The 24740-nt window shown below is 42.0% G+C and overlaps 1 protein-coding gene across 1 annotated transcript in view; it reads right to left on the reverse strand.

Moving 5' to 3' along the window:
* LOC117447508 (cytosolic carboxypeptidase 4) overlaps positions 1-24740 on the reverse strand; it is a 181147-nt gene that overhangs the window by 120687 nt on the left and 35720 nt on the right. The window contains 4 exon segments of the mRNA XM_034084216.1: positions 16284-16377; positions 22232-22363; positions 23226-23372; positions 23598-23661. Of these exon segments, the coding sequence (XP_033940107.1) occupies positions 16284-16377; positions 22232-22363; positions 23226-23372; positions 23598-23661 (437 nt within the window).

Below are 24740 nucleotides of genomic sequence, written 5' to 3' on the forward strand. Positions count from 1 at the left end.
CCTGTAAACTGTAATTTAGCTTCAATTAAGCAGACAGTGACCAAGATTTTCATAGTGCCATACCATTAAGCTAAAAGTAGTTTGATATGATACTAGTGTCTATAATACCGTCTATGAAAAAAACATCGGGATAGAAATGTGGTTCGAGCCTCAGTGGAGCTAAACATTTCCCGATTTGTATGAATTGTCCACTATGCCAGCCGATTGTACTGCAAACTACCCAAAACATGTTTATATTTCTGCCATTTTATTGGATTATTTGATTTATGTTTTGTTGCGATGAAACGCTGGCCTGACATAGTTCTAGACTAAAGCTAGGAAGCAAAAATTCAGACTCTTCTCTCTGGAGACAATGAAATAAAGAGGGTCAGGGTTAGGTTAAGGGATAGCCAATCGTCAACCATCTCTTGTCACCTATTCTCCCAAGCTGTGGAACACCCTACTAGGAAATATTAGAGAGGCAAACTCACTAAAAACATTCTTTTTTTAGAATAGCTTTTAATAAGCGACTTCCCCTTTAATTGGTCTGTGCATCTGATCATCAGATCAAGGGGGGTGCTGGGGAACTCCAGTTCGAAACTCGCTCCTGCCGCCACTGCGTCAGGCCGGTGTGTCCTTGGGCAAGACACTTCACCCGGATTTGCTCCTGTGGGTATTGTCCACAGTACATGTATAATACTAATGTGTACTTGTAAAAGCGCATCGATGACTTTGAGGCGTGAAGATGGACGGTGTAGCGCAGTGCGCTGTGCAATGATCATCAGATCAAGGGGTGAAACCCGCCGCTGCTGCGTCTGTAAAGCCGGTGTGTCCTTGGGCAAGACACTTCACCTGAACTTGCTCCTGTGGGTATTGTCCACAGTGGTGACCATTGCATGTATGATATGTGTAATGTGTATTTGTAAAGCGCTTTGAGCATCTGGAAAAGCGCTATAATAAATGTAAGGAATTATTATTATTATTATTATTAATTGGCTTTTCTATCTTGTTTTGTGTCTATCTTGTGCTGTATGCCTTGTTTTTAAAACACTTTGAGCTGATTCTGTGGATGAAAAGTGCTTTACGAATAAAGGTTTATTTTGATCATAACACAAAATGCAGTTAAAAACACAGAGAAAAACGTCTTGGTTTTTTTCTTGGTGGTGGACTTTTGTGTAGTGAAGCTTGATGAGAATAACATAATTCAGACAACATTGATAAATGATCAGATGTCAGACTCGTGTAAATTTACACTCGAAGTGAACTTCCTGTAGCGAGAAGAACTTCCTGTAGAAAGCAGCCAGGGTTTCCAACTCTCACGCATCTGGCGTGTGACACACGCTTTCACTCTCAATCTCACGCTTTCACGCTGCCCAAACTATTCTCACGCCAAAAACAAGATGAACCGGCGATCGTTTCTGGTTGGTTATTTACAATGTTGAGTTGACAGCTGCTCAGGGGCGGATCTACCGGGGTGGCGTGGGGTGGCAACTGCCAGCTGCCACCCCAGTTGGCATCTTTGTTTTGAAAGAAAAGTTGTGGCTTATCGGACATTTATGAGAGAAAATCTCTAATGTCCGAGTGCAAGTGAATGCTGCACAAGACGCGAGTTTTGTAACCCCTCCCCCGGCCCTGATGAGAGCTTGGAAATATGATTGGCTGCAATTTCATTTGAACGGGGGGACAGCACAAAGCGAAAAGCATTCGGACCCAAGTACACGGAAGAAATGAGGTATTTGCGGCCTATGGCGTTATATGTGTGCCTCTATCCTGAGCAGGCAATGAAACATGTTGAGCATAGAAAATGCTATTGAGCGCGCACTTGAAAATGTTTGAGCACAGAGAAATATATTTTCTCTCATAAAACTCCTGCTCCGTGCGCAAGCAGACCGCTGCACGCGCTCTCTCCCTCGCTCACTCGACCTCTCCACCCTGTGCGCGCTCAGCTTTGCCTCCCTGTTCGCTCAAATTGTCACAGCGTTACAAATGTGCCACAAAACCAACCAATCGGAGAACTCGAGAAGGTCAATTCTGATTGGCTGGTCATCTCCAATCATATCTTCTATCTGAGATGAGAGAGGGATTTTTGGTTGCCATCAGGCATCAGACGTTCTTATTACACATCCATCGTTGACATTTACACATGGATTTACAGGACATGACAGACTTGAATGAAGAGAATAGTACGCCACAGTGTCAAGTGAGTTATACATTTCTAGTTTTCTGATATCACGTTATTGTTTGCAATGCCTTTGACGAAACCTTTTATCCGATCGTTTCAGATAAGGGTGAGTTTGCAACATAGCTATATGGGTAGTTTAAGCAAACAGCTAACACACCGTAGCCTACATGTACATGAACCCTTCTGAGGTATTGATTACTTGCTGTAAACATTAGAGGTGGCAGAAGGACAAAACATGTTTCTCTCTCTATCACAATTTTGGGTTGACCAGAACCTGGACCAACTTCTGTTTCCTGTTCTACAATGGGCATAGAGCTTGCGTTAATTTTCAACCGGACAACTAAACAGATTAGGCTAGGATACCGGATAAAGTGAGCAACACACGTTAACCATGAACAGCCTATTAATCCGTTCTCCTAATGTTATTTCATCCAACGTTGTGGAATTAGAGAAAAGGGGCTTCTTAACGTGCATACTTAACATACTTCTTATTTTAACTTAATCCTCAAATATTAGCACATTTTACTTTTAAAAAAAAAAAAAACACATTGATGTAACTACATACACATATCGATATGTTGTATTAATATTGCAAATCAAAACCTTTATTGACCACTAATTACCAAAAATTGAATTTCTATCCTGTTATCAATGCATTCAAATCGTGATTCAAATGGCCCGCCACGAACTTCCGGGAACTTTCTGAGTCTCTCTGAACCACGTGACGATCAAGCATTTTGGACATCCGCTGTCGCAACTCTTCTCTCTACATCAGTGTTTCTCAAACTTTTTCATACCAAGGACCACTTAACCAATAAAAAAACACTCGCGGACCATTTACTCCACAAATATCCCAAAACACATCGTTTTTCTAGAACAGATTATAAATCGCCTGAAAGTGGTACAAACAAGTGGCAACATGTGTGATGAAGGTGTTGCCCTGGGCTTTATCATGCAATAGAAAGTGAAGCTTAAGCTTGTTCCATTGCGGAGAGTGCGGAAAACTTAAATGTATTTATTTATTTCAAATGTGAAATGTTACCAATATACTCACGGACCACTAGGGGGCACTCACGGACCACCAGTGGTCCGCGGACCACACTTTGAGAAGCACTGCTCTACATGGACCAGCCAATCAGAATTGACCTTCTCGCGTTCTCCGATTGGTTGGTTTTGTGACACATTTGTAACACTGTGACAATTTGAGGGAGTGCAGGCAAAGCTGAGCGCACACAGGCTGGAGAGAGCGAGGGAGAGAGAGTGCGTGCGTGCGTGCGTGCAGCGGTCTGCTTGTGCACGAAGTGAGTAGCACAAAAAATCTTGAAGCTGGGCGTGTCTGAGGCTTGGCGATTTCTCGCGCCCAAGGCGACCAACAACCAATCAGGAATCTCCCGCCCGCCCCCGGCATACAAAGCAAAAAAAAGCCCGCTACTTCTCCACTATTGCCAAAATGGATGCCGGTTTTGTAGCAAGGGTAGCGTTGGTTTATGCAATGTCTCGCAGGAGGCCACATATTGTGCGTCGCTGTTGGGTACATCCGATACTCAGAAAACGTCTGCAACGGGGGGAATACCACGTTCTTGTCCAAGAGCTCCGCCTGGATGGTGTACTGTTTCAGCAGTACTTCAGGATGAGCAAAGACGTGTTCGACGAGTTGCTCGGAAAAGTTGGTCCACTGATTGCAAAGGCAGACACCCATATGCGTTTGTCAATCGGACTCGCCGAGCGACTCGCCATCTGCCTACGGTACGTTTTGTGTATTTCTACTTCTTTAATATGACTCTGTATATAAAGAGAGAGAATGCATGCAATGGATGAATGAAGTCTGTGATTTAGTTCAGATGAATGACATTAATTAAGATAGCTAGGTAAACACAGTATTGCTCCCCTGTGTGTGTCTGTGGTATGTGTGTGTGTCTGTGGTCTGTGTGTGTCTGTGGTCTGTGGTATGTGTGTGTGTCTGTGGTCTGTGTGTGTGTATGTGGTATGTGTGTGTGTCTGTGGTGTGTGTGGGTCTGTGTGTGTGTCTGTGGTGTGTGTGTGTGTGTGTGTCTGTGGTGTGTGTGTGTGTGTGTGTGTGTGTGTGTGTGTGTGTGTGTGTGTGTGTGTGTGTGTGTGTGTGTGTGTGTGTGTGTGTGTGTGTGTGTGTGTGTGTGTGTGTGTGTGTGTGTGTCTGTGCTCTGTGTGTGTGTCTGTGTGTGTGGGTCTGTGTGTCTGTGGCCTGTGTGTGTGTCTGTGGTCTGTGTGTGTTTGTATGTGGTCTGTGTGTGTCTTTGGTGTGTGTGTGTGTGTGTGTGTGTGTGTGTGTGTGTGTGTGTGTGTGTGTGTGTGTGTGTGTGTGTGTGTGTGTGTGTGTGTGTGTGTGTGTGTGTGTGTGTGTGTGTGTGTGTGTGTGTGTGTGTGTGTGTGTGTCTGTGTGGTGTGTGGGGGGGGGTCTGTGTCTGCGTGGCGTATGACATTTTTTAAAATCATGTATATTACTTTTTTCTCAAGTACCTGGCAACCGGTGACGCATACAGGACCATCGCGTTCAGCTATCGGGTCGGGCATGCAACAGCGGCTGTCATCGTGAAGGAGGTTGCGGGTGCCATCTGGACCACGCTGGTCGAGGAGACCATGCCGGTACCACAGACGGAGGACTGGAGAGCCATCGCTGCTGGGTTCCAGGAGCGCTGGAACTTTCCAAATTGCGTTGGTGCCATTGATGGGAAGCACGTGGTGATCCAGGCTCCGGCAAATTATGGGTCCCTGTACTTCAACTACAAGTCCACCCACTCCTTGGTACTGCTGGCTGTAGTGGATGCCCAGTACCTCTTCAGGGTAGTGGATGTCGGAGGTTTTGGAAGGAGCAGCGACGGTGGGAGCCTGCGGAATTTCGCTTTTGGAGAGGGCCTCCTAGATGGCAGTCTGCAGCTCCCACCTGACACCGTCATCCCAGGAGCAGAGCGGCTCGGCCTTCTTCCCCATGTGTTTGTTGGGGATGAGGCTTTTCCGCTGCTGGACAACCTGCTGCGTCCGTTCCCTGGACGCCAGATCACGTGTGAAAGGAGGCTGTTCAACTACCGCCTCAGCCGGGCCAGGTTGGTTGTTGAATGTGCGTTTGGCATCCTCGCATCACAGTGGAGAATGTTCCGGCGTGTCATCACCACCAGCCCGGAGGTAGCAGAGTTGTGTGTGAAGGCCACCTGTGTGTTGCACAACTTCCTCCGCAGGAAGACAATAGGAAGGCCATCACGCACACCTGTCGTCCCTGTCGTCGCAGAGTCGAGTGATGAAGCTCCAACCCTGCACGATGCACCTAGGATGGGCTCAAACAACGCCACATGCCGATCCATCCAACTGCGGGAGACCTTCTGCCCCTATTTGAATGAGGAGGGTGCCGTGTCATGGAAGCATAACGTGGTGTAGGGTCACCATGGCTCCTCCAAACCAAAAGCTCTTTTAAGAGCTACCCATTTTCTTTAAAGAGCAAATATTCCAAATGAGCCATTATAAAATGAAACATTCCTAATAAACATGTTTCTTGAATTGATATTATTATATTATGATATGACTAACAACCTTTTTCTTTCAGCCCTGTTTTTACTGATAAACCACTCATAATTTCAATAGGTTTTCACATGACCAATTACAGAAGAAAGCACATTATATATACCGACATACATGAAGCTTCTGGTATGTTGCAACTGACAAACCACATGAACAAGTGAAGACACAGTATAGCCATAATAACATACTTTAATAATGTTGTGAGTGAAGTGTGTGTGATGAGTGATGAATGTAAAAAAATGTAATGTGGATCAGTATGTCTGAAAAAATTATTAAATTAGAAATGTTTCCTGGTCCACGTCAAAAATTAGCTGGTGTATCCCGAGGCGGACTCTTGCCCTCTGTCCCCTTGTCATCAGCCTCATGGTGGGCAAGAAGCTCTTATAAAACTGCAAGTCCTCGTCCTGCTCCACCACTGGTGGGGTTGGCTGGGCAATTGCTGGGTAATTGCTGACAGCAGACTTCTTTCGAACGGGGACATCTCCCTCTCCCTCCCCCGTGTTTTGCCCCGGACCTCAGCATTCTCCACCTGGCTGGCTGCTGCTGGCTGCTGCTGGCCAGCTGCTGGCTGCTGCTGGCCAGCTGCTGGCTGCTGCTGGCTGCTGCTGGCTGCCGCTGGCTGCCGCTGGCTGCCGCTGGCTGCCGCTGGCTGCCGCTGGCTGCCGCTGGCTGCCGCTGGCTGCCGCTGGCTGCTGCTGGCTGACTGGCGGGCTGACTGGTGGACTGGCTGGTGGACTGGCTGGCTGACTGGCTGGCTGGCTAACTCTCTACCTGGCTCTCTTCCTCTGCCACCAGGGTGGATGGAGGCAGGGTCTGCCGGGGGACATTGCTGGACGTCTCACGGTCTATGATGAATGGGGTTAAAAACCCCATCACTGCCATAAAACGCCAGGGCTTGTACCCCCCTGCAGACCCTGCACCGCTTCTTTTTGCCTCCTTCTCCATATTCTTCTCCTTGCGGAACCTGTCCCTCAGAGTCTTCCATCTCTTTTTGCACACATCCTCTAATAAAATGAAATGAAATAATAAAGTTAATAAATAATAAAGTTAATTTCTTGAATTTACTAAATTATTCCTCCATTAATGAATGCTATTTGTATGCTACATTCCATGCTGGCTAAATATACTGTCTATGCTTGATAGCTGTGCATGTATTATATGTTATGTTATATATTAAGGGTAATATTGGTATATTATACATATATATATATATATTATATATTATTGGTATATATATATTGGTATATTAATATATTATTATTAGGGCCGGGACTTTAACGCATTAATTAAGATTAATTAATTACACAAAAATTACACAAAAATTAACGCGTTAAAAAAATTAACGCATTTTAATCGCACTTATTTTTGCACAGCGGAACGTTTCTTACTGGATGAGTTTCAGGCGTACCGATTATACTGGAGCACCAACTAACGTTCATGACTTCAGCATGGTACTTCAAACAACAACAAACCACGGTGAACAATAGTCAAACATGAACGAACAAGCTGATGAGACCGCTTTGGTCGGCCCCGTGGATGGGACATTTTGTTTTAAAAAACGGACGGATGGAAGCGTCGATAAGAGCACGGTTGTGTGCTAAAGTATCACCTAAATGCAAAGCATGTAGCAGCTAGCGTGGACGTTAGCCCGACTCCGAGTGCAAGGAACCACACCCTGACCCAACCCACACTCAACTAGATGACTGGTGTCAGGGCCAGGATAAGTAAGTCCACGTCTGAGAAAATAACCAGCTCACTGGATTGCACTCGACTGTAGACCACTTGGAGTGGTTTACAGTTTCACCAACTGTCTCTGCCACCTCCCGCCATGCCTGGTTCCTCCGGTTTAGGTCCCGGTAGGTGAACAAAGTACAGTCATACAGGACTGGGACATTTGCCACAATGATTAATTTATCCTCCATTTTATGACATATGGAAAATAGTCAAGACCTGCGGTATCAGCATACACGAGGTTTGATTGGCTAGCGCTTGTACTGGCGGGAATTGCATAAACGGGATTTGATTGGCTGATGCCAAGCATCGAGCCTCAAAAGTTGAACATTGCTCAACTTTTGATGCTCGTGATGCTTGCAAAGCCACGCTCCGCTCCCCACAATGCAGTTCGGCGAAGATTCAAAATCAACTACGTCACCCCATTCAAGTGAATGGGCGAAGCGTTGAAAGCATTTTTCGATGCCTGTAGTGTAGACGGGCCGTTATAGGACCGCACTTGTAGAACCGCACACACAGGTCCGACGGAGCACGTGACGGCGGCACGTGACGGAGCACGTTCACATGAATGTGAACGTCAACTCAGAGAATGTGAGTAATGTGAAGTGCTTTTAAAGTTGTATTTGTTTAACATTAATAACAATGCCGGTGTCTTGAAATGAAGTGTGATTAGCTAACATTAACTATGATAAGTGTGTTAAGGCAATACAAACAAACATCTGTTTGTTTATGATAGCTTCTAACCGTATTAAAGTCTCTAAAAACAACTATTCGTTAGCTATAGTTTTCAGCAAAAACATTAGCAAAAGCATTAGCTTCGTTAGCATATTTGATAATTTGTTTAATGAAACTAGCGTGATTTTGGCAAGCCCAACTAGGTGTCATAGTTGAGTAATTGAATCACTAATTACAGTAAGAGTGTGAGTAATGTGAATCATGTTTTTTTTTTTTAAAGTTAACAACTATTCTGTTGTATTGAACAGCCATACAAGCAACAAGTGCTAAATGTCATAGCCTATGATGACTCGCTGCAAAACCAACTGTTAACCATTTTGTTTATTTGTTTAATGAAACCGTATGTTATGGTTATGTTATTTGACAGAGGCTTTTATCCAAAGTGACTCAAAAAAAATATAAAATAACCATAATTAACATTATAATTTCAATACAAATAGTTACATAGTCAAGTTACATTACTTATTAGATTTTTAACAGGGTAATAATTACTCATCTGTAACCTACTACATTTAAAAAAAGTAAACTTCCCAACCCTGATAATTAATTATAGTCAGCTAATTAATTAAACTTCAACGGATGACAAAAGCATGGCAATATGATCTGTGCATCCGCTACATTAAATCAGAAGTAGCCTAAGTGCTGTCTTCAGTGTAAATGCTTCTTTAATAGTCATTGTATTACAATTTGAATTCATTGTAAATAATCTTCACTGTGCTGACTGCCTGTTTACTGTTTATCAGACAGTCTCATCATTTTGACATGTTTTGTAATATTGCATGAGGTGTTTTAGTCAGTTATGTCGGCCTATTATGTAGGTTAGAATCTGTCGTGTCAGAATCTAACAATTAGGCCTAATTTATGTCTGTCTGTGAAATTGTTTCAAAATGTTCAGTTTGACCAATTAGGCTCTCTCTTTTTCAAGATGCATATTTCAATCCAAGAGGGGAGATCCTTGCCGGACCTTCAACGGTGCACGACTTGTTGCAACGACTTTCACTGCCCGTTCTGTGTCTCTGTTTTGTTCTCTCCAACCAAACACAGCAAGGTCAAAAGCCATCTAGAGATCCACTTCCACCGTGCAGTTCTCCATGAAGGTAAAGTTAGCAAAAATGCTCTTGTGAAATGTAAATGGAGTTGCAATGTGTCTGCATTAAAAGCAACCTGAATGTTATGATCAGTTCCATTTGAGCAATACATCAAAACAAGTCCTATGATTTGTTTGTGGTGACCAGTTACTTGATCCAGATGTTTGGTATTCATAATTTACACTTTTAAATAATATGATCACAAAATAATAATACTACAATTCTAAGTTCTTATGTTTAAGGGTATACCATTCACAGATGTGGATTAAATTGCCGACCGGTATATAATTTCCACTGCAGCTACTGCCAATCCATGCTGGCGCGCAAATCAGACTTTGTAAAGCACCTGGCTTTGTGCAAGGCGAAGCACTCTGCCATAACCCCCATCATCCCAGATTCATCAACGCCCATCATCCCAGATCTATCAACGCCCATCATCCCAGATCTATCAACGCCCATCATCCCAGATCTATCAACGCCCATCATCCCAGATCCATCAACCCCCATCATCCCAGATTCATCAACGCCCATCATCCCAGATCTATCAACGCCCATCATCCCAGATCTATCAACGCCCATCATCCCAGATCCATCAACGCCCATCATCCCAGATCCATCAACGCCCATCATCCCAGATCCATCAACGCCCATAATGCCCGTCATCCCAGATCCAGCAATCCCCATCATCCCAGATCCAGCAATCCCCATCATCCCAGGGCGAAAGATGCAAAGGGTCCGTGTAGAGCCTGTACTCAAGAAGAAATATCCCATATGCCATGTTCTCATGAATAAAAAAAATGTGAAAAGGCACATGGAAAGAAAGCAGTGTGTGAGTGAATGCATAGATCCTGAACATGGAGTCTATGCTGTCCACAAAGCCTTCCATGGAACAAGTATTCCTCTGCATGTTCAGAATAAAGTGTGGGGAGAAAATCAGCATGTGTCTTGTGAAAACAATGAGTGCCAGGTGAACCTGGAGTTGGCATGGAGGAGTGGAATTAAAGCCTATCAATGTACACATTTAAAATCCATAACTCATCCTATGCCTCGCCTATTGAGCTTGATGAAGAAATTATAACGGAGATGGTGAACAACAAATCGTTTGGTGAAGATAAAAAGAGACTGCCTCGTTCGCAGTGGCGACTGGTCATTAGGGGCAGGTGAGGCACAGCCCCACCTAGTGTCAGCAGAAAGTATTAAAAATAATGATTACAAAAAATACAAAAAATTAATTAAAAAATATATTAAATATATTTTAAGATCATGTTTAATCATATGATTCGTCTGTACATTGCTGTTTTAGTCTGTGTTCTTCTAATTAGTGTCTACAGTGTGTGCCTATTGAGCTGTTTACAGCCATGTGGGACAAACCCCGATCCTGCCCCTCCCTCTTACTGTCTAAGTCAATGGTGACTGTAAAAACTACACTGCGCATGCTCAGAATATTTTGCTATTTAATGTGTGTGGCAAAAAAATAATGACCATAGGGGCATAGTGCTGCCATCCCCACCATACGTCATCTCACATAATTCAGAGCTGATTGGCTGTAAGTACGTGTGCCGCGAAAAGTGTGGTGTGTGAAGAGGAGACGAGAGAGCTGCAGTGACGCGTCCTAAAACCCGGAAGTAAGCTGTGCATGGCTTCCCTCGACAAAAAAGCAATGAGATTTCTCCATAGGATTTTAGCTCCAAATAAGATCTGTGGGAAACGTAGCTGTTAGATAAATGCACGTTTTGTTCAGCCGGATAATATCCACATGTCTACCCTACTTTATAATTTTCGAATCATAAATCTATTGATTAGATTAGATTTATGATAGACTTTTGAAACTACAAGAACATAAGGAGGACTTTTACAAAAAAGTAATAGAGATCTTTGTCCAGAGGGATAGGCAAATGGACTTAATCTTCAAGTCAAGGTAAGACTGCAATTTTATTGAAAATGGGATCTTACTGGAGAACAATTCAATATGTAAATGATAAAATTACATTTTTTGGGTATCCTTCTGTTGAACTGTCTGTTTAAAATTAATTGAAGCATCAGACAAAAAAAGCTTTTGAAAATAATATTATATTTTGATTTAGGTCAAAATATAATATTTGTAAACCTGAAGAGTCAGTGCCAGTGCCTCACCAGCCATGAACCTCACTGCAGAAGCTATAGACATCTAAGTTGTTTGTGCCCCACCACTTTTGTACATATAAAAACGCCACTGCTCGTTCGGCAAAACCTTGCCAAATTTAACCACGTCCCTTTATCTGTGTACTCGAAAACTGGAACCCCGAAGACAACAAAATATGTATCCATATATGAGCCTACGGTTTCATATTACAGTCGATTGGGAAGAGTCATGGTGTCGTACGACACAAAGTGCTAGCTAAGGCTACCTAATGGCGGGGAATTACAGCTCTTCTTACAATTGACGCAAGTAACAATTACTTTAAATCACATTTACCTTCAACGCTTTACTCTGTATTCCTGTTATTACACAAAGGTAAAACAGCCTGACTGATACTGGATTATTTAGGCAATAACAATAATATACAACTGACGTATAATATGAGCTCTGCCAAAACTGCCTGACAGCAGACCCCCACAGTGTGGAAATTAAAATAAATAAAAATGTATTCTGAACTGAACTGGTCAAACTGCTTGTTTATCTTTTGCAGGCTGGTGCATGAACACACTAACAGTTGTTTTTCAATAATCTAGCACCTCTTCGAAGACACCTTTGATTTATTAATAATAATAATTATGAAACGAGAATTATGATACTGTAGAAGGAACAGTGTTTAACAGTGTTGTTTTCTTTTAACAAAAACATACCCAGGACCTGTGTGTGCGGTTCTACAAGAGCGGTCCTGTAACTGCTGTCTCCGACGCTGCAGCTTCATACTATTGCACGAAGCAGGAGTTTTATGAGAGAAATTATATTTCTCTGTGCTCAAAAATGATCAATAGCATTTTCTATGCTCAACATGTTTCATTGGGTGCTCAGGATAGAGGCACAAATATAACGCCATAGCGGTCTACAATGACAGAGAAGAGACTGTCAAGTTTGGCTGTTCTCAGCATTGAATCAAAACGCACTAAAGCTGTTGATCTTAATGAGTTTGTGAGGCGCTTTGCTGAACAAAATGGTAATCGCCGCATTCAGCTGAAATAGGCATGCCAACTTGATGCTCTGCTCACGGATGACTCGATGAGCATAAAAAACTGTTCAGATGATAACCTTGTATGTGTGTATATATTTTTTTCTTTGTGGGGGTCTGCCAGTTTTATGTCCTGAGAAAGTCAAATAAGACTGTGTCTTGCCCAGCCAAAAAAAAGTAACCACTTTGATTTAACTAGGCCAGTAGGTAAGGGATTTCCACTGGATAATAACTGCAGCGATGTATATGAATACAGCTGAATACACGTTTTAAACCTAACTGATGCAGTTAGTCACTTCTTTAATGTTTGTTCTTTCTGATGTAAGGTCAAGGTTGTAACTGTTTGCAGTGAAGTCGTGGGGCGCTGAACTGTTTGTTTGAATCTTTTGAATGTTGATACATGATATAATTACTTGTCTTTCAAATTTGAAGGAGGGTGAGCAAGCATCTTGTGGAACATTCATCATTAACTCCTCCAACAAATATATGTTATTCAATAATAAATGAATATGTAAATCATAACAGTGATTGACAGCTGATAGGAATAATATGATTGTTAATAGTATCATATTCATTCAGACAAACATCTATGAGACAGTTAATTAATGTACTTATTACAGCAGTCTTCATAGATTTGGTATCCCTACTGGTCTAAGAGTGAAACAAACTCATTCAGTTATTGTTCAGTTAAAATTCATTAAATGATGTCTGCCACCTTATATATTTATATGTAAGGCTTTACTGATGTGCCACAATAATGTCACCTATGTTATTGAATTAAAATATTAATATTGTGGCTTTCCAAGTTAACATTAATTGATATGACTGCAATTAAATCAGCATATACTGTACGTCTGCCAGGTGATGCCACCCCTCAAAATGTCCTGCCACCCTCTTGCCACCCCATGAATATTTGTCTAGATCCGCCCCTGCAGCTGCTCAAGCTGTCGATCCGCTCCTTCCCCGCCCCCACCACTCTTAACAATGTTAACAGACAGTAGAGCAGTGGGAGACGGTTGGTCAATCCCCGACCCGCATTGCGCATGCGCAGATCTAAGATCCAGTAGAAATAATTAAAAAGTAAAAGTCTGCTGCTTATTGTTCTACTAGGCCAAAATAGAGTCAAAGAGTGTATGAGAGTAAGAGTGTGTTAATTAATATATTTGGCAGTTTGGAGTAAGTCTGTAGATTTGTTTGTGTGTGTGCGTTTCATATATAGGCATCTCACGATAATTAATTTAGTTGGATACATTTTCCCGGACATTATTGCGATGAACGATAATATTGTCGGCACCGTTGTGTGACCATTTTAGACCACTGACATAATGATAATATATAATAATTAGGGCTGTCAGTCGATTAAAATATGTAATCATGATTAATCGCATGATTGTCCATAGTTAATCGCAATTAATCGCACATTTGTTATCTGTTCTAAATGTACCTTAGAGGAATATTTTTCAAGTTTTTAATACTCTTATCAACATATGAGTGGACACATATGCTTTATGCTAATGTTTATTATCATTTGAACAATGACACATATTCGCATGAATATTAAACACAACAACCTCTGAACATTACAAATATTCGCCTCAATTCAACCTGGAACCTCTCTCATTCAATAATACAATACAAATGGTGTGTATGTGTGTGTGTGTGTGTGTGTGTGTGTGTGTGTGTGTGTGTGTGTGTGTGTGTGTGTGTGTGTGTGTGTGTGTGTGTGTGTGTGTGTGTGTGTGTGTGTGTGTGTGTGTGTGTGTGTGTGTGTGTGTGTGTGTGTGTGTGTGTGTGCGTGTGTGTGTGCATGTGTGTGTGCGTGTGTGTGTGTGTGTGTGTGTGTGCGTGTGTGTGTGTGTGTGTGTGTGTGTGTGTGTGTGTGTGTGTGTGTGTGTGTGTGTGTGTGTGGTGTGTGTGTGTGTGTGTGTGTGTGTGTGTGTGTGTGTGTGTGTGTGCGTGTGTGTGTGTGTGTGTGTGTGTGTGTGTGTGTGATGGATCGTTGGAGCTATGTGCAACTCAAGGCATATGCTCGAACGGGAGCTGCCTGGACGCTGCAATCATGTTGCGCGCACTATCCGTGCTGAGTTTGCTGACTTTTCGTACAATGTCCCGCTGTCTGGCTTCCTGCATAAAGTCAAGTGCTCGGCGCAGTTGTGGCGAAATGTCGCTCCTCTGTTTTCATTTAAACAGCTCCTTATATCCGTTAGCGCAGCTAGCTAGCACCAGATGCTAACAACAACAATGCACGTAAGGTCTCTCTCGCTCGCTCGGGCCACACATACACACACCCTCCCGGACCTCCCAATAGCCAGTCGGTGCCTGCCGGTGAGCGTGGTGAGTGTGGTCTGTCAGCATCAGCTTGTAGATGGTATTTTAAACTCGATGCGCTCTGAAACTACGGGGCGGCCGAGAAAAAAAATACACATGCGTTAATCGCGTTAAAATAATTAGTGCCGTTAATTTTTGTTTGCGTTAACGCATTATTAACGCGTTAAATTGACAGCCCTAATAATAATAATTCAAGTACACCCTTTCAAACTGCTAGTCACATCCTCATGTAAATGGCAATTTATCGAGGTCAGAAAAGTTATCGAGTTCATTTTTATTTATCGTACGATAAGTCAATTAATTGCTTATCGCGACAGGCCTATGCACACAATAAAACAGTGTAAACATGTGTTTGACTTTCATTAGTGAATGAAACTTTGTGCCCTTTATAGTTATGTGTCCAATATTGTGTATTTCTATATATTGTATATATATCCTATATATATGCTAAGGTCCCGCTACTGACACGGTAGCAGTCATTTAGTGTGCATATGTGTAATTAAACCCATGATATCAAAATCTCACTCCAGCCAGGTACCCAAGGTTGGCAACCCTGAGAAAGCAGCTACTGGAAGTGCTATTGGATTGAAGGCAAGGCAAGGCAATTTTATTTATATAGCACCTTTCAACACAAGGCAATTCAAGGTGCTTTACAAAAATGAAAGACATTCAGACAAAGGCATTTAAAAACATTAAAAGATAATAAAAGAAACATTAAAAGAAAAAATACATGAATAAAAAGTACATGAATAAAAAGTTACAGTGCATTAAGATATGAATAGTTCACACAGAAGTTCCACTTTACTGATGAACACAACGACTTAGTTTCAATTAAAATTAAATGCAGCGACAAAAAGATAAGTCTTCAGCCTGGATTTAAAAGTAGTAAGAGTTGTAGCGGACCTGCACGTTTCTGGGAGTTTGTTCCAGATATTTGGAGCATAATAACTGAACGCAGCTTTACCATGTTTAGTTCTGACTCTGGGGACAGAAAGCTGACCAGTCCCTGAAGACCTGAGAGATCTGGATGGTTCATAATTTAGCAGAAAAATGGAGGAAAATATCTAGAGATCAAAATGAACCAGATCTAAACTGGACCAACCAGACATCTGAAACCATCACTGAGCATTTGAAATGAGAGGGTAAGAAGTCTTAAATTAAGCGTGTTGTTCATGTTGGCCTTTGACACCAGAATCTAATGCTAAGTCCACCATCTGCCAAAGTATAAATAAGGTGCTCATTGAATTAACAAGTGATTGAATGTCAGTGGTCCATCATAATTTGGTTCCGGGCTGTGAGAAGGATTTTATTTAATGTTGTTGCTCAGCCAGGGGCCATAACCTCCATAAATTGCCATTCATTTGCACATTAGCTGAGACCTCCAAGCTAAGGCTAGAATGCTAGCTTGGAGGTGATGACTGAGTGATAATAGTGCAGAGTACTATATCTGTCCTTTAGCTAGTGTTATCCAGAGACTGAGTGTGATCACGAGAGATATGGGATGTATGTGTCAACTGCAGGAAGGCTGGGTATACTTACTTGATGGTGTGCTGATTTGTAGTGGCATAGTGAGGGATGAGGCGATAGATGACATCCAGTCCTTGATTTTCTCCTATTTGGTTTGCTGTAGAAACTTCAAAAAGAACACACATTAACAAACTGATAACATGGCAAATAAAATCTGAGGTTTATTGTGTCATTTTAATTGACATGAATATGTTTAAAAATATGTATTGATGAGGAAGTTATTCTTAGTCTTATAACGTCGGGTTACATATGGTAACCCGACGTTATATAAGCACAGCGGAGCCCTCTACTGGACTCTATGGGTACTCCCATGTATCCTATTCATGCACTCATTCCTTCACTGAGACTTCCATAGACGTAGCCGGCCCCTGGGCGGGCCTACCTGAATGCGCGCGCACCTCCTATTACAAGATAGGGGGCTCCTCACACCATCGCCGGAATCCCAGCCACTTTGGCCTGTAACAGGCTGTGGTGGATCCCGCTCTAGCTGCCTGGATAGACTGAATACTATCGCCCCGATTGCACCTTCCTCCTGGGAGATCACCCCCCAAACTTGGGGGAGCGCCCAGGGCTGGCCCACCTTCATCTGTGTCATCTCTGAGTACCACGGCGCCCCCACGTGATCCGGTGCTACCAGGATGACTGACAGACGTTTCCGCCTCACTCTCCCCAGGACAGGGAGAATGAGACGCAATGGTGGAAAGGCGTAAAGCAGCTTCTTTGGCCATGGCTCGTGTGCAACGCGTCTACCCCCAAAGGCGAGTCGTCGCTCAGAGCCATGGAGCACAACAGTGTGCAGTGGGTGTTGCGCCGGCTGGCGAACAGATCCGCTTCACCACCTCCGGGTGAAGCGCCCATTCGCCTGGCAGGGGTCCGCCCCTCGGCATGAGGTCGGCCCCCCTGTTCTCCAGACCGGGAATGTGGAGGGCTCTCAGAGATAACACCACCTCTGCAGCCCATAACCACAAGTTCCCCACCGCCACTGTGGTGCTGTTGTCGCTCCTGACCATTACATGTAGCAGTGAGGAGGCGAGGCCGCCTCTTATGCGAGGAGGTGCACATGCATTCAGGTAGGCCCGCCCAGGGGCCGGCTACGTCTATGGAAGTCTCAGTGAAGGAATGCGTGCGTGAATAGGATACATGGGAGTACTCATAGTGTCCAGTAGAGGGCGGAGCCTGTGAGAGATATCACCCATCATCAGTTGGACCAAAGCGCATAAAACTAAAGCCCGCTAATGTGATTGGCCAATAATGCTTGGACTAAAAACGGGAACAAGATTGCTTCTGATACTTAAATCTTGTGTCATTACTATAGATATGTCACAATCCTGGTGTTGGACTTTTTGGGTTTCCTGTTATATTTTGTAGAACCCTCTACTTGTTTTGTTTAAATTCCTGTCTTTGTGTTTTCCTGCCTTTTGTGATTGTCTGCCCCGCCCTGATTATTTCCACCTGTGTGTTTTTACCTTTCTGAACCTTCTGAACCTTTTCTGACCTTTTTGTGTTGCCTACCTTTCACAACTGTGTCTTGTTTTGTAACCGTAATCTTCTCTGGTCCCCTCCCCAATCTGATCAATGATGACATGTATAGCCGCATGTCATCATTTCAGCGCTGGTTGTCTTGGTGGTGCCCAGCAAACAATGTGGGCTTCGTAAATAATTGGACAGCCTTCTGGGGAAAACCTGGTCTGATTAAGAGAGACTTTGAAAGGTGCAGATCTCATTTCGGCAAACATTTCAGGGCTTTGTGGACGTAATCCATGACAAACTGGAGTTGAGACCAGGAGGCGGAGTCGCAGTCTTACACGCTTCTCTGCGCTCTCTCCTAGGCAGTCACCCATAGGAATCCCGAACCCAATAAAATACCCAATATTAGCGGTGTGTGTGTCTGCCCAAGGACAATTTAAGGTAAAACCTAATAGAGGTGTCATACATAATAACCTAATAAAAGTAAATGTAACAACTACTACAGTGCAACAAAACAGGAAGATTAAATGTGGTCTCTTAAACATAAGATCTCTAGCATCTAAAGCAATATTGGTAAATGATTTAATATCAGATTATAATATTGATATATGCTGTCTCACTGAAACTTGGTTGAGACATGAAGAATATGTCAGCATAAATGAGGCCACTCCACCCAGCCATGTCAACACTCATATTGCTCGAGGCACGGGCCGAGGAGGTGGAGTTGCAGCAATCTTTGACTCAAGTTTACTTATCAATACTAAACCAAAATGTAATTATACCTCTTTTGAAAGCCTCGTTTTTAGTCTTACGCATCCGACCTGGAAAACTTTGCAGCCAATCTTATTTGTTACAGTGTATCGTGCACCAGGTCCTTATTCAGAATTCTTATCAGAATTCTCTGAGTTTTTATCAACTTTGGTTCTTAAAACAGACAAAGTAATTATCGTAGGTGACTTTAATATTCATGTTGACGATGATAAAAATAGCCTTACTGTTGCATTTAACTCTATATTAGATTCTGTTGGTTTCTGTCAGAGTGTAAATAAACCAACCCACTGTTATAATCACACTCTCGACCTTGTTCTGACTTATGGTATTGAAATTGAGAAATTAGTCGAACCGCATAATCGTGCTTTATCCGACCATTTCTTAGTAACTTTTGAAGTACTGTTACTAGACTACAAAGCATTAGTCAAAAGCTCTTGCAGCAGAAACCTATCTGTTAGTGCTATAGCCACATTTAAGGAAGAGATTCAACCAATACTTAACTCGATAGCATGTCTGCATGTAGGGGAGGAAACTTATACAAACCCCAAATTGATCATGTTGTTGATAGTGCTATAGATGCGCTGCGAATAAAATTAGACTCTGTTGCTCCTTTGAAAAAGAAGAAAATAAAACAACATAGATTAGCTCCATGGCATAATGCCGAAACCCGCAAAATAAAGCAAAAGTCTAGACAACTTGAAAGGATATGGCGTTCCACTAAACTTGAAGAATCTCGTTTAATTTGGCATATTACTCTCAATGAATATAAGAAAGCACTGCGTAAAGCGAGAGCAGCCTACTACTCTTCATTAATAGATGAGAATAAGAATAATGCAAGATTTCTTTTCAGCACTGTAGCCAGGCTGACAGAGAGCCACAGCTCGATTGAGCCTTCTATTCCCTTAGCACTCAGTAGTAATGATTTTATGTGCTTTTTTAACGATAAAATTGTTACTCTTAGAAACAAAATTAATGACCTCTTGCCTTCGACCAGTATAGTGTTATCAACAGCTCCCGGAATCGTAAGTTCTAATATTACACTAGATAGTAAACTAGAATGCTTTTCAGCCATTAACCTTGAACAATTACATTCAATGATTCTCTCTTCTAAACCATCAACGTGCATGTTAGACCCAATTCCAACTAAGCTGTTGAAGGAAGTTTTTCCATTAATTAGCACTTCTTTATTAAATATTATGAATATGTCTTTATTATCAGGCTATGTTCCACAATCATTCAAAGTAGCAGTGATAAAACCGCTTCTTAAAAAGCACAACCTCGATCCAGAGGTTTTAGCCAACTATAGACCTATTTCTAATCTTCCGTTCCTCTCAAAAATTCTTGAGAAAGCGGTCGCAAAACAGTTGTGTGATTACTTAAAAAACAATGATTTATTTGAAGATTTTCAGTCTGGCTTTAGAACACATCATAGCACAGAGACAGCTCTGGTTAAAGTCACAAATGATATTCTAATAGCCTCAGACAAGGGACTTGTCTCTATTCTTGTCTTGCCCGATCTCAGTGCTGCATTTGATACTATCGACCATGATATCCTATTGCAAAGACTAGAGCACTTAGTTGGCATACAGGGAACTGCTTTAGGCTGGTTTAGGTCCTATCTATCTGAACGCTCTCAGTTTGTACGTGTTAACGATGAATCTTCCACGCAAACCAAAGTTAGCCATGGAGTGCCACAGGGCTCAGTGCTCGGACCTATTTTGTTCACATTATATATGCTTCCGTTAGGCAATATTATAAGGAATCATTCTGTAAACTTTCATTGTTATGCGGATGATACTCAACTATATTTATCAATCAAGCCTGATGAAATTAATCATCTAAATAAAATTCAAGACTGCCTTAAGGACTTAAAAACGTGGATGACCTTAAACTTTTTGATGTTATTGTACTTGGCCCGAAGAATCTACGAAACAAATTATCTAAAGACATACTAACTATGGATGGCATTAATTTGGCCTCCAGTGAGACTGTAAGGAATCTTGGTGTTATATTTGATCAGGATTTATCCTTTAACGCCCACATAAAATCAATTTCAAGGACCGCCTACTTCCATCTACGTAACATTGCAAAAATCAGGCATATCTTGCCTCAAAACGATGCAGAGAAACTAGTCCATGCATTTGTTACTTCTAGGCTGGATTATTGTAACTCTTTATTATCAGGGAGTACCAAGAAGTCAATCAAGTCGCTTCAGCTCATTCAAAATGCTGCGGCTCGTGTACTAACCAGAGTTAGGAAAAGGGACCACATTACTCCTGTTCTGGCTGCCTTACACTGGCTCCCTATAGAACACAGGATAGAATTTAAAATTCTTCTTCTCGTCTACAAAGCCCTTAATGGGCAGGCGCCATCTTACCTTAAAGAACTCATTATACCCTACTGTCCTACTAGGGCATTGCGTTCCAAGAATGCAGGGTTGTTGGTTGTTCCTAGAATCTTTAAAAGTACAATGGGAGCCAGAGCCTTTTCTTATCAAGCTCCACATTTGTGGAATCAGCTTCCAGTTTGTGTTCGGGCGGCAGACACCCTATCCGTTTTTAAGAGTGCGCTTAAGACCTTCCTTTTTGATAAAGCTTATAGTTAGGGCTGATTAGATTCAGCCCCTAGTTTTGCTGATATAGGCTTAGTTTGTCGGGGGACATCTTCCTTCTTCCTTCTCTCTGTCTATACCCGTGTACACTCATGTTCCGATTAACCCAGCTTCCCCAAATGTCTTTCTTTTTGGTGTCTATATACGCTGGGATCCGGAGTCATGGATGATCCTGCGGTCCTGTGTCCTGGATCGCGAGCGCTGGATCTTGAGTCATGGCTGTGGTCCTGGATCATAGGTCCTGGATGGATATCCTCGTGGATTCATCTTCCTATTATACACACATGCATTTCCAAACATTTGGACTACCTATGTTGCAAATGTATTATCTTTTCAATTTACACACGGCATCTATTGCACGTCTGTCCGTCCTGGGAGAGGGATCCCTCCTCTGTTGCTCTCCCTGAGGTTTCTCCCATTTTTCCCTTTAAACTGGGTTTTCTTTGGAAGTTTTTCCTTGTACGATGTGAGGGTCTAAGGACAGAGGGTGTCGTATTGTCATACTGATATTCTGTACACACTGTGAAGACCACTGAGACAAATGTAACATTTGTGATATTGGGCTATATAAATAAACATTGATTGATTGATTGATTGATTGATTGATTGATTGATTGATTGATTGATTGATTGATTGATTGATTGATTGATTAATGCATTTTCTTCTGACCTCCTGCTCAAAGCTTGACAGTCCTTAGATTGTGAATAATGTGATAGAAAAGACTAACTTTAAAGTCACTTTTACCAATCAATCAGATGTCCTTCTAAACGTAACACATAAAATCAAATAACACATTTACTGGCTCTTTCCACGTTTCTTGCTTTCATTGTTGCTCATAATGTAAAGATAATGTCCAAAGAGATTCAAGCAGAAAAATATGATAAATAATGGAGCATTTGCAAGTTGTCACATCAGTTTGTATGATTGGTTTGCTGATTTGCTAAAAGTATGAAAGCTATTCATACTCATGTCTCTGAGCACTTACCACACAATTGTGTGATGTTAGTGTCTGGGAAAATAGTCTGGGAAGCTGAAAGTAATGAGACAGTGAAGGACAATCTGTAGAGTAAAGTGTGCTGAGTGAAGGTGAACCATAACACATTTTCGTACCTGATGAACAGAACACCTGGATGACCCAGAGGCACGCTGCCGCCCTGTTTGCGTGTTGGTCATTTTTTCTGAGCAGATTCAGAGTCAGCAGCACAGCTCCTGCCTCATCTGCCTTCATACCGATTCGGCGGTCTGTGCAGACACAAATATACAATTATTCATGTACATTATGTGTAGATTGCATTTCCACCTGAAGAGTTCAGAACCAGCTAACAATTTAATGTATTTTACAATCAATATTCATTATTCCTACTGATCCATCCCCGTGATTGGCTCTGTTGACTTACACACAAAACAAATGTATTGCTCACCTCAAAAGGTTTTAAACTCCTAGTTTTGATGTTACATTATGTTGCTTACCATTTATTTGGAGTGGGAAGAGGAGAAAGTCGCATACTTATGTTATGTCTAGGTTCCCCTATTACACTAAAGGTGTCTAAATCATGCAATGTGTGTGCACAAATAGTTGGAATCTTTATAATAAGCACATTACTAGAGATGTTTAAGGGTAGATACAAAGTCAACATTGTGTGGTATACATCATCTGAACTCTTGGAGCCTCAGCTCAGCACTGTATGTCAAGTTGTTTTAATCATAAATTAGATAAACTAGTAAGGACAAATGGCAAATATTCCTTCAGCAAATATTGTTTGGACAATACCTTGCGGAAGACAATGGAAAGGCATGCTGTGATTTGGGATCAATAAAGTTTTGGGGCATGGGTGGCGAGCACTTCCATTCTGAAAATACCATATCCTTATTGTCAATATAAGTAATCCTCTGAATGATCTTACTCAGTAGTTTGTGGTTGTAAAGTTTCACGAGGCTGTGAAAATCCGAACACTCAAAATAGCTTTTCTTATTCAGTGAAGTCAAGTTTCACACCAATGAAATGACCACTATGCGTATTGACATAATTCCACAATACAATACGGCTCATTGGATCCACATGGATATCAACTTTCCATTAATTTACCTTTTCATCCATTCTCACCTCTCTGTCCAACTTTAGCCAGCAGGTGCAGCAGTGGCAGCAGGACGGTGTAGTTGGGACTGAAGCTGCGGGTAGTGGTGACCAGTGCGCTGAGCAAGGCCTCGCTGCCACCCTTACTGATCATATAGTGGATACGACGATCCGTACCTGAACACAGAGAGAGATACTAGAGCTCAAAACAGCTGAAGTTGGCTTGAAGTGAAGGACAGAGGTCGGACTTCTGAAAGAGTCTGATGGATTTAAATGTTTTCGATGTGTTGATTCTCCTAACCTGGTCCTTCCCACCCATTCTATTACCTGCAGGTCATTCCTCCCTGCTTCATTGACTATTGATTTATTGAATTGCAGTCAAGGGGTTAGACCTAAACTTACCAGCAGACAGAAGTTCATCCAGGACATTGAGAATAGTTAAGGTACTCTCCACATCCCCTGCATTCTGTAGACAAGAGAACAAAGTAAGAAAGCATATGAAAATTAACCCTAAATAACTATTAAACAATAAACCAAAAACCTATGGGAAAAATGCTTTGATGGTAAATGTGAAGAAATAAGAAAACCTGTTATCAGATAACAAACACAGAAACCAACATGACCCTACACCACTTCAGGAATACTTTGAACAGTGGCGAGCCGTCAGGGCCCTCTAGGCCCTCTCTGAGGCCTAAGATATTCTACAAAATAATATTTAAAAACATTTTTAAAAAGAATATGTTTTTAAAATATTTGTTCTAATTAAAAAAATGTTTTAGTTTTCATTTTTTTTCAATTTTTCATTAGTTTTACCAAAATAACTTGATCTAATTGTATTTAAAATAACATTTCCAAAGAAATAAATCCTTCGAATCTGCCTATTCAGTTTCTGTTGGAATGTGAAGGGTTAAATGAAAGAAGCTCCTTTAGCCGTCTCTGCGAGTTACTGTGAAGACAGTAACAGGTGGTCCTGCTATGAATTCACAGAGGGCTAGCTATAGTAGCTCAACGAGAGAGTAATGTCAACTGACAGTACAATTGACCAATCATATATTCCCTCTAAATGGGTGGGCTTTATTATCACAGACTTTATGATAAGTTCCGCCCGCTGTGAAGTGTATGCATGTGTTATGATAACAACGGGTCAAGCTAGGCGGAAGTAGCTAATTAGCATAAACTCGTTCATGATGTCATCACTATCACTGACGTCACGTCATGACATCATTTCGAACATTTTAACCAGGTCATTTTCAAGATTGAGTTACAATGATAAACTGGAGTGGCAAAGGATCAGCTGCATGAACCCGCCATCAAGTGCTTCATCCAAAAGGACAGGAGGATGGACTTTGTGTTTAAGTCATTTGATCCCAGGTTGATCCCATCCTCTCTCTCTTTCTCCCCCCCCCCTCTCTCTCTCTGCCCACTCGCGGACCGGGTGACGACATCAATCAAATAACCAACACAAATAGACTTCATATATTTCACCTAAACACAAACAGCCTGAGACACAAACTGGCTGAAATCAGGCAATTATTCATTAACGGT

The sequence above is a fragment of the Pseudochaenichthys georgianus genome, chromosome 6 (genome assembly GCF_902827115.2).
Source record: "Pseudochaenichthys georgianus chromosome 6, fPseGeo1.2, whole genome shotgun sequence".
NCBI lineage: Eukaryota > Metazoa > Chordata > Actinopteri > Perciformes > Channichthyidae > Pseudochaenichthys > Pseudochaenichthys georgianus.